Source organism: Centropristis striata, chromosome 13 (assembly GCF_030273125.1).
Source record: "Centropristis striata isolate RG_2023a ecotype Rhode Island chromosome 13, C.striata_1.0, whole genome shotgun sequence".
Classification (NCBI taxonomy): Eukaryota; Metazoa; Chordata; class Actinopteri; order Perciformes; family Serranidae; genus Centropristis; species Centropristis striata.
The window spans coordinates 34,995,040-35,006,002 of NC_081529.1; the positions used below are offsets into that span (position 1 = coordinate 34,995,040).

The 10,963-nt window shown below is 34.3% G+C and overlaps 1 protein-coding gene across 2 annotated transcripts in view; it reads left to right on the top strand.

The window, feature by feature from the left end:
- The window catches only part of prkcab (protein kinase C, alpha, b), a 203,583-nt gene extending 196,772 nt beyond the window's left edge, over positions 1-6,811 (top strand). For both annotated transcript variants that reach the window (XM_059347130.1, XM_059347131.1), the window contains 2 exons: positions 54-194; positions 6,128-6,811. In XM_059347130.1, the coding sequence (XP_059203113.1) occupies positions 54-194; positions 6,128-6,292 (306 nt within the window). In that variant the 3' untranslated portion in view covers positions 6,293-6,811. The remainder of the gene's footprint in view (positions 1-53; positions 195-6,127) is intronic.
- The last annotated feature ends 4,152 nt before the right edge of the window (positions 6,812-10,963 follow it).

The window sequence follows — 10,963 nt, forward strand, 5'->3', positions numbered from 1 at the left end:
TTGTTGTGTTTGTTGTGTTTGTTGTTTGTTGTGTTTGTTGTGTTTGTGTCCAGCTGATGACCAAACACCCGTCCAAGCGTCTGGGCTGTGGCTCTGAGGGCGAGAGGGACATCAGGGAGCAGGCTTTCTTCAGACGCATCGACTGGGAACGCCTCGCCAACAGAGAGATCCAGCCGCCGTTCAAACCCAAAGTGGTGAGTGAGACTGTCACAATATTACCAAAAATAGATACAAAAATGACCAGAAAAGACACAAAATGACCAAAAATAGATGCAAAAATGACCAGAAAAGACACAAAATTACCAAAAATAGATGCAAAAATGACCAGAAAAGACACAAAATGACCAAAAATAGATGCAAAAATGACCAGTAAAGACACAAAATGACCAAAAATAGATGCAAAAATGACCAGAAAAGACACAAAATGACCAAAAATAGATGCAAAAATGACCAGAAAAGACACAAAATGACCAAAAATAGATGCAAAAATGACCAGAAAAGACACAAAATTACCAAAAATAGATGCAAAAATGACCAGAAAAGACACAAAATGACCAAAAATAGATGCAAAAATGACCAGTAAAGACACAAAATTACCAAAAATAGATGCAAAAATGACCAGAAAAGACACAAAATGACCAAAAATAGATGCAAAAATGACCAGAAAAAACACAAAATGACCAAAAATAGATGCAAAAATGACCAGAAAAGACACAAAATTACCAAAAATAGATGCAAAAATGACCAGAAAAAACACAAAATTACCAACATTTTTACATCTATTTTTAGTCAGTTTGTTTCTATTTCGATAATTTTGTGTCCTTTTTTGGTCATTTTGCATTTATTTTTGGTCATTTATTTTTATCTCTTTACACTGATTTTTGGTCAATTTGTTTATATTTCGATAACTTTGTGTCATTTTTTGGTCATTTTTGCATCTGTTTTTGGTCATTTTGTGTCATTTTTGCATCTATTTTAGGTGATTTTCATCTTTTTTGATCATTTTTACATTGATTTTTGGTCAATTTGTTTAAATTTTGATAATTTTGTGTCATTTTTGCATCTATTTTTGCTCATTTAGTGTCTTTTTTAGTCAATTTTACATCTACAGTCATGGAAACATTCTTGATAATAACCAAAATCATGATCAATAAAACCATGTTAAATGTCTAGATATCAGCTCTTAGATTAAACTCTTATCATCTATTTTTGTTGTTATCATTATATTTGTCCAAACAAATGTACCTTTAGTTGTACCAGGCATTAAAATTAACAAGAAATTGAATAAAACAAGGTGGTCTAATATTTTTTTCCCTGACTGTAGCCTATATATGGGAGATTTTATGCAGCGTGCAAAACTTCAATTCCAATTTATAGGTGGTATATTTTATATTAGGACTGTAAAATGTCTTTGGATACACCGTACACACTATTTATTGAGCTTTGATAAATAATAATAATAGAGGTGGCAGGTCTCAAACATGCTGATTTATTCAATAGATTGTTTACATCAACCTTCAGGAACATCAGGTGGATATTTGAGATGATGGAAACTAATAAAGAGAATCATAAATGACCATAAAACACCCAGTAGTGTGATTTATTTCTCTAACGCTCCTGTTGAGTTTCCCTTTGATGCTAAAAACAGCAAATTACCAGAATAATATCAGTCTGCACCTCTGATGGAGCTGAAATGTTTCCTCAGAGAGTCTCTGAGCATCAACGGCTGCTTAATGTATGTCTGCCTTTCCATTCATCACCACCCAGTATGAAGCTTTATGGAGCCAGCACACTGCAAAAAGGTGTGTCTAAAAACAATATATTTTTACTATTTTTGATCAATTTGTTTCTATTTCGAATATTTTGTGCCATGTTTTGGTCTTTTTTGCATCTATTTTTGGTCATTTTTACAGTGATTTTTGGTAATTTTGTGTCTCTTCTGGTCGTTTTTGCATACATTTTTTGTCATTTTGTCTTTATTGGTCATTTTTACATCTATTTTTGGTCAATTTGTTTCTATTTCGATAATTTTGTGTCATTTTTTGGTCCTTTTTGCATCTATTTTTGGTCATTTTTACAGTGATTTTTGGTAATTTTGCGTAATTTTCGGTCGTTTTTGCATACATTTTTTGTCATTTTGTCTTTTTTTGTCATTTTTACATCTATTTTTGGTCAATTTGTTTCTATTTCGATAAATTTGTGTCATTTTTTGGTCCTTTTTGCATCTATTTTTGGTCATTTTTACAGTGATTTTTGGTCATTTTGCATTTTTTTCGGTAATTTTTGCATCTATTTTTAGTATTTTGTCTTTTCTGGTTATTTTTGCATCATTTTGTCTTTTTTGTTCATGTTTGCATCTATATTTGGTCGTTTTGTTTCTTTTGTGATCATTTTTACATCGATTTTTGGTCAATTTGTTTCTATTTCGATAATTTTGTGTCATTTTTGCATCTATTTTTGGTCATTTTGTGTCTTTTGGTCATTTTGTGGGGTTTTTTAAAGTCATTTTTCCATCTACAATCAATCTTTATTGAGAGGGAAATGATCTTGCTGCATGGGATAAATAATTTCACTTGACAAGATTTATTAAATTGAGATTATTAAATCTAGAAATAAGCATGTTGAACGCTTAAAATAAGAAATTAACTCTTAAAACCAGATAAATGAAAGCTGCCAGCAGTGATGAACTGGCCCGAGCAGAGTGACCTGATGATTATTAGTTTCTAACCAAGATTTAAAAAAAACTTTAGATTTAGAAGTGTTAGATAATTTATCTTGTTTTAAGAGTTAATTTCCTATTTTAAGCGTTCAACATGCTTATTTCTAGATTTAATAATCTTAATTTAAGAAATCTTGTCATGGTAAATTATCTGTCCATGCAGCAAAATAATTCCCCTCAGATTTACTGTTTTTATCTGGTTTTTAGACACCTTTTTTGCAGTTTTCAGGCTGCATCCCCGACACCTGAACCTCCTCCTGTCACCACAGAACACCTTTCAGTTTGCAGACCTCCACGTCCTCCAGGGCAACACAAACGCTGCCACCAGGGTTATAAATAGCCTCCTTAAGAGCAGAGTTCCCTTTACTTGCACACAGTAAATGTCGGGTTACTCAGCGGATGTTTCTGTCTGCACACACAAAGGGAAGGGAAGGGAAACATTGCTAAAAGTGGATGCATCCATTCAGGCAGCTTTGTGTGCTGCAGCACAGTTGTGAGCTCGGATATACGCGGCGTCATTAATTGGCCTGCAGGGAGCAGCAAACAAAAGACCCATCTGATGCTTTCAAGGCTTCTGAGATAATATTAGAGAGCAGATGAAAATGCCTGGCGTGCTGATACGTCTCCTGAGAAAACGCGTTCCCAAACAAGCAGGTGCTAAAATCCACCAGTTAAACCGCAGATTGGTTTTTCTGGCACATTTCTCATCCTGCAGGATTTTGCATTGCTGTCTTGTAAGTTGTCGTGACTGTGCTGTTGCTGTTGCTGCACTGTAAACTAGTAGTTCTCAACCCTTTTGAGTCAAGACCCCCAGTTTAATATGCATGTTGTCCGTCTGTTCGCTCACTGAACAGAATCTCACACGCACAGTTCAGATCATACAAAAAAGAAACAAAATGACCAAAAAAAGACACAAAATGACTAAAAAAAGACACAAAATGACCAAAAAAATACACAAAATGACCAAAAAAAGGAGACAAAATGATCAAAAAAGACACAAAATCACCAAAAAGACACAAAATGACTAAAAAAAGGAGACAAAATGATCAAAAAAAGACACAAAATCACAAAAAAAGACACGAAATCACCAAAAAGACACAAAATCACAAAAAAAGACACAAAATGACAAAAAAAGGAGACAAAATGATCAAAAAAATACACAAAATTACCAAAAAAAGGAGACAAAATGATCAAAAAAGACACAAAATCACCAAAATGACACAAAGTCACCAAAAAAAGACACAAAATGACACAAAGTCACCAAAAAAAGACACAAAAAACACAAAATGACCAAAAAATTGAAACAAAATGACCAAAAAAGACACAAATTGACCACAAAATGATAAAAAAAAAAAAAAGAATCATTTTGTGTCTTATTAAAGTAATTTAGTTTTTTTCTATCATTTTGTGTCTTTTTTGGTAATTTTGTGGGGGTTTTTTGTAATTTTTTGTGTATTTTTTTGGTCATTTTGTGTCTTTTTTTGTAAGTAGAGCATAATACTGTCTGAAAGCCAATTACTATGAATTAAGTTTTCACTGTAACCTCAGTAATTTTAATATACCATATACTGAATGAGTTAATTAAGTAAAATACAGCCATTAAAAAATGTGTACAAGAAGAGACTTAGAAAATATCACATATATATATCATTTTTTAATGGGAAACGGCAAACTACTTACAAATATTGCCCAGAATTAATTGTTTTCTATAGTATAATACCTCTTTAATGGAAAACATTATGTTACTGTCACAATTTGGCTGTTTTCTTACATAAATGTGTTACAGTGTGTGCATGACACGCAGCAATATGCATATATATATATATATATATATATATATATATATATATATATATATATATATTCAGCTGGAGACACATGACAGCCTGGAGCGGAGCTGCACGCTGATGCTGATGACCTCCACATTGCATGCTTAGGGTTAGCTTGTAATCTAATTAAAACTTCTGCCTGGCTACACAACGGGCTTCGACATTTTCCTGCACCACCTTCCCTCTGGGAGCGTTGTGGAGCTTTCTATTGAAAGCCTCATGGGGGAATGTCTTTTAAAAATGAGCTGACAGTTCAGTTGATTCCTTCACTGCACAAAAAAGGTTACAAGATAAAAACAGTAAATCTGAGGGAAATGATCTTGCTGCATGGACAGATAGTTTCACTTGATAAGAGTTCTTAAATTAAGATTATTAAATCTAGAAATAAGCATGTTGAGCGCTTAAAATAAGAATTTAACTCTTAAAACAAGAATAAAACCAGTTAAAACCAGAATAAAACCACATAAACCAGAATAAAACCAAGAGATTTCTTAAATAAAACCACTTCAAACTGAATAAAACCAGTTCAAATCAGAATAAAACCAGATAAAACAAGAATAAAACCACATAAAACAAGAATAAAACCAGTTAAAACCAGAATAAAACCATTTAAAACCAGAATAAAACCACATAAACCAGAATAAAACCATTTAAAACCAGAATAAAACCATTTAAAACCAGAATAAAACCATTTAAAACCAGAATAAAACCATTCAAAACCAGAATAAACCCAAGAGATTTCTTAAATAAAACCACTTCAAACCAGAATAAAACCACATAAAGCTAGAATAAAACCACATAAAACAAGAATAAAACCATTTAAAACCAGAATAAAACCAAGAGATTTCTTAAATTAAGCTTGTTAAATCTAGAAATAAGCATGTTGAACACTTAAAATAAGAAATTAACTCTTAAAACAAGATAAATTATCTAACACTACACTAAATATAAAGTTTTTAAAAAATCCTGGTTAGAAACAAATAATTTGCAGTGCAGTTCATCACTGCTGGCAGCTTTAATTTATCTTGTTTTAAGAATTAATTTCTTATTTTAAGTGTTCAACATGCTTATTTCTAGATTTAATAATCTTAATTTAAGAAATCTTGTCAAGGTAAATTATCTGTCCATGCAGCAAGATCATTTTATTCTGGTTTTTATTCTGGTTTTAACTGGTTTTATTTAAGATATCTCTTGGTTTTATTCTGGTTCTAAGTGGGGGTTTTCTGGGTTTAAATGGTTTCATTCTGGTTTTAAATGGTTTTATTCTGGTTTTATTCTTGTGTTAAGAGTTAATTTCTTATTTTAAGCGTTCAACATGCTTATTTCTAGATTTAATAATCTTAATTTGAGAAATCTTGTCAAGTGAAATAATCTGTCCATGCAGCAAGATCATTTCCCTCAGATTTACTGTTTTATCTGGTTTTTAGACACCTTTTTTTGCAGTGTGCAGACTCAGAGTAATACATATATATTAATAAATACACTTTCTGGGTTGGGTAGCAGTGTTTTCATTTAGTAAAGACAGGGGTGATTTTTTTCCCCAGTGAACTAATTTTCTTTAAATCTCTTTTTTTTTCAGTGCGGCAAAGGAGCAGAAAACTTTGACAAGTTTTTCACGCGTACGCAGCCGGTGCTGACCCCTCCAGACCAGCTGGTCATCGCCAACATCGACCAGAGTGAGTTCGCAGGCTTCTCCTACATGAACCCTCAGTTCATCCACCCGTCCCTGCACAGCGTGGTATGAGCAGAGAGCAGAGGAAATAAAAAACACAGAGCACGGACTGTCGCCGACCACAGGATCCTTCAAACGATCCCGTCGTCTAAAGACCCAAATCATCCTCTACAGTGTTCTGTCTACTAGTTATTATACCAATATCTGTGCACAGAAGTGACTGAGGAGAGGGAGCAAAGTGTTAAACAAAAAGTACATGGCACTGATATTTTTTGCATAATCTCCCCAAACATCTCATAATATGTGTTCTATATTCTGTATCTGTGTTTTTAATCCTTTGATGCACAACATATTTACACCCCTTCTAATGCACAACATGGGTCAGAAATGACCCGCATTCATTTTTTCCCATGTTATTTAATGTTTGCTGTGTGTTTCTGTGCTCTATCTTTTGATATGAACTTATTTTATGATTGAATATTCCAAGTATTCTCTAAATATCTTGTTTTTGATAACAACAGATCATTATTTCCATTTTGCCTCTCATACTTTATGAAGAAAAAACGTTTTTGTATTTTTACATAGCTAACTACTTGGCTAAGTAGCTTGCTAAGCTAACTGCTTAGCCAAGAAGTTAGCTAAGTAGTTAGCTTAGCAAGCTATTTAGCTAAATACTTAGCCAAGAAGTTAGCTAAGTAGTTAGCTTAGCAAGCTACTTAGTTAAATACTTAGCAAAGAAGTTAGCTAAGTATTTAGCTTAGCAAGCTACTTAGCTAAATACTTAGCCAAGAAGTTAGCAAAGTAGTTAGCCTAGCAAGCTACTTAGCCAAGAAGTTAGCTAAGTTGTTAGCTTAGCAAGCTACTTAGCTAAAAAATGGATATGGGTCATTTATGACCCATGTTGTGCATTAGAAGAGTAGTGACACAAAAAGGGATTTCATTAAAAATGAATAAAGGAAAACATTAAATTAGAATGTATGATGATCAAAAACAAACTAATTGAGGAAAACCTGGAATACTGAATGATGAAAATAATTTATTGCAAAGATATAGAACATAAAAACTCATACATATTGTGTTACTTTAGACCATGTTGTGCATCAAAGGGTTAACCAAACCTGCAGCCTTTTTTTCTTGTGTATGATTGTGTCTATCAGTTATTTTGTTATTAGGTATTAAAGATGCAAGATGTTTTTTCCCTTTTCATGTTCCCCATCTTACTACGCAACAAGCTGCAATGCACGACTAGAACGGAACCTGTTTTTCTGCTCTGTCTCGGCTTTATCTACTTCTGAACTGCTACACGTGTATTTTATATTTATATTCTTAAAAAAAGAAGTAGTATACTGTTACATGAGTGCCAAAGTAGAAGTGGAAAAAATCATTTCTATTACCCTTCTTAAAGGGAGAGTTCGGATTATTTGAAGTGGGGTTGCATGAAGTACTTGTCTATAGTCAATGTGTTACCTAGAGGAGATGGAGGTTGTTCAGTTTGGAGAAGCTTGGAAGCAAATAATGTTCTGTGGACAGGGCATGGCAAAACTTGTTTTAGCCACCTCACTGCAAAAAAGTTGTGTCTAAAAACCAGATAAAAACAGTAAATCTGAGGGAAATGATCTTGCTGCATGGACAGATAATTTCACTTAACAAGATTTCTCAAATTAAGATTCTTAAATCTAGAAATAAGCATGTTGAACGCTTAAAATAAGAAAGTAACTCTTAAAACAAGATAAATTAAGTGATAGATAATTTATCTTGTTTTAAGAGTTAATTTCTTATTTTAAGCGTTCAACATCCTTATTTCTAGAGTAGTTTCTGTTGAAAATTTTCTAAATAAAGCGTACACTTAAACTGATATAAATTTCTGTTAGCTGGGCCCTTTTTTGGGTGATTAAAACAAAAGGGGTGCCGATCTGACCGTCTAAAGGGGGGCAGGGCAATGATCACACGTCACGTGACTCAGCACCACAAGTGACAAAATGTCATTATCTGCTTATCGGCTTATCTGTTTCTTTATTTTGTTAAAATTTATTATTTTCAAGACAGAACACGAAGGGAGGGCGACAATGGACATTTTGCTGCAGTACATTAGTTAGCTTCTGTGTCAGACCTCCTGCCTGCTTCTCCAAGCTAATCTACCGTAGGAAATACTGACTATGGATAAAAAACCTCTTACAACCCCACTGCAAAAAACAAACAAACATCCCTTTAAAGTCCTTGTAATGTTTTTTCCTCTCTGGCCCTCCCAACACACTAAACCCCTCAACGGGGGCCGTTTCTATGTGTTGTTTTGTAGGACGTGGAGCTACAGTATATCTAACTCAACATAGGAAAACAGAAGCACATTATGCTTTATTAAGCTTACAGTCACAATCTGTCTCTGCCTTTTCAACGCAGTGGTGTTCAGTACAGGGTCGGCTCTAGCCCATTAGGTCCCCTAGGTGAGATCCATTCATGTTGAACAGCTCCGCTTGCTGTTTCACCGAGGGGGGAACTCCTGTTTTTGTTTGCCCATGGTGCCAACCAGGCTAAAATACAACTGTCTGTCTATAGAATTATTAACTTACAAGTAAATTTGCAAAGAAGCACAGCTTGAGACGCTAACAAAGTTAGAGACAAGAGAGACAATCAAAGTGCAAAGCCCGTGAAAAATTTGCTTAACTGTGTTAAGCTAGCGTTGCTTTATTTCAACCTAGCTAGCAAGCTAATACAAATGAAACGTCTTCACACAAAACGGCATTTAAAAAAAGATTGGGACTTCTTCTCCTCCTCCTCTTTTCTTCTCTTTCGATACTGCGATAGATTTATCAAAACATAACGTGTCTGTCACCTCTGTGACAACAATCTGACCGTCTAAAGGAGGGCCAATCTGACCGTCTAAAGGGGGGGCGATCTGACCGTCTAAAGGGGGGCAAGGCAATGACCGTCTAAAGGGGGGCCGATCTGACCATCTAAAGGGGACCGATCTGACCATCTAAAGGGGGGGGGCAATCTGACCGTCTAAAGGGGGGCAAGGCAATACAACCACACGTCACGTGACTCAGCACCACAAGTGACAAAATGTCATTGCTTATCTGTTTCTTTATTTTGTTAATATTTAATAGAACACGAAGCGAGGGCGACAATGGGCATCGAAAATGATTATTGTTTTTGTTTTTTTCTCCCTTGAGATGCCTGGAGCCGGCCCTGAGTTCAGTATATAGGGTCAGAAAACTGTGGATCAAAGAGACAGTGTTTTTAAGTATAAAGATGCTATTTCCATATGCACAAAGCAGATCTCTGTTGCATGCTTATTTTTCTGACTCTGTATGAGCAGTAGACTCTAGGATGCAGTACACGTCTGGTTATCATTGTAAAGTTTAGTATTACGATATAAACTATGTTAATATATAATTGTTGTTTGAAGAGTCTTATTCTAACGAAAAAGTTTCTAATTGTAAAAAAAAATAATGTTTTGTTCCTGTTTTATGTTTCGCTTAACTCAACTTTTGTCCAGAGAGAACCCTCTATTGTATGTCAACCCTTTTTTTTTTTTTTTGTAAATATGTTTCAAAAAGAGAAGTTACTTGCAGATTTTATACTACGAACTGAATGTGCTTTTACTACCGTAGACAGTTTGAACATTTCTATGTTTAGATGATCCCTAAGAGGAGGATATATACATATATAAATATATATAACGTTTGGCTGAATCTTTGGTAGCTTTGGTATCAGCAAACCTTGGTATATGTATTTCCACTATTTATCCATTATTTTCTACTACTCAGTGTCATGGCGAATATGCAGCACCTACTGTGCGTGAAACAGTTGAATGCCCTCTTGCCTTGGTCCTCTCAGGGCCGACTCCTTCTCTAACTAATTCAAAACCGAGTAACGGTACGAGGATTTCGGAGAATCCGTGTATCATTGGTTCTTTCCATTTTCAATAGGCAATCAAAAGTCAAATAACAAAAAATTTACTGGTTATTTTGTTATTTGTTTTCATAACACAATCATAACACAAAAAAACTAAAAAAGTGCTTGTTTTTTCATAATTCTATGGAAGCTCTAAACGGCCATGCACTCAAATATTTTTGCCCAACGTTTTCTCGTGATATCGAGTTAATTTCATTTGTTTTCTCAAGATCTCGAGAAAATTATCTTGTTATCTCGGGAAAACAACATGTTCTTTGGGATAACAAAGTTTTGTTTTCTTGAGATAATGGGATAATTTTCTCGATATCTTGAGAAAACAAATGAAATTAACTCGTTATCACGAGAAAACGGAGGGAAAAATATATATGAATGCATGGCCGTTTAGGGCTTCGGTATATTTCTATATTAGGCTCAAATCAAAAATTGTTGTAAACACTGCTAAAAAATCAAGGGAAAGCTTTCATCTCATGTCAGATCTTTTTCCACATGCTCTCTATCACCATAGGTTTTCATTTTTGGTAGGAGCCACTTCATCAAGATTGCAGATGGCAGCCATATAAAGTCTATGAGAACCAATATATCTTCCAAGCCACTTAGAAGATCCATCTTGGTGTCAAAATCTACATTTTCTGTTGGGAAAAATGTATCTGACATGAGATGAAAACGTTCCCTTGATTTTTTTTGAGCAGTGTATTTTTGATCTGATCCTAAGATTGAAATTGTTTTCCAGAGATAACGAGATAATTTTCTTGTTATCCCAAACAAAACTTTTTTTCCTCGAGATAACGGGATAATGATCTCGTTATCCCTGGAAAACAACAGTTGTTT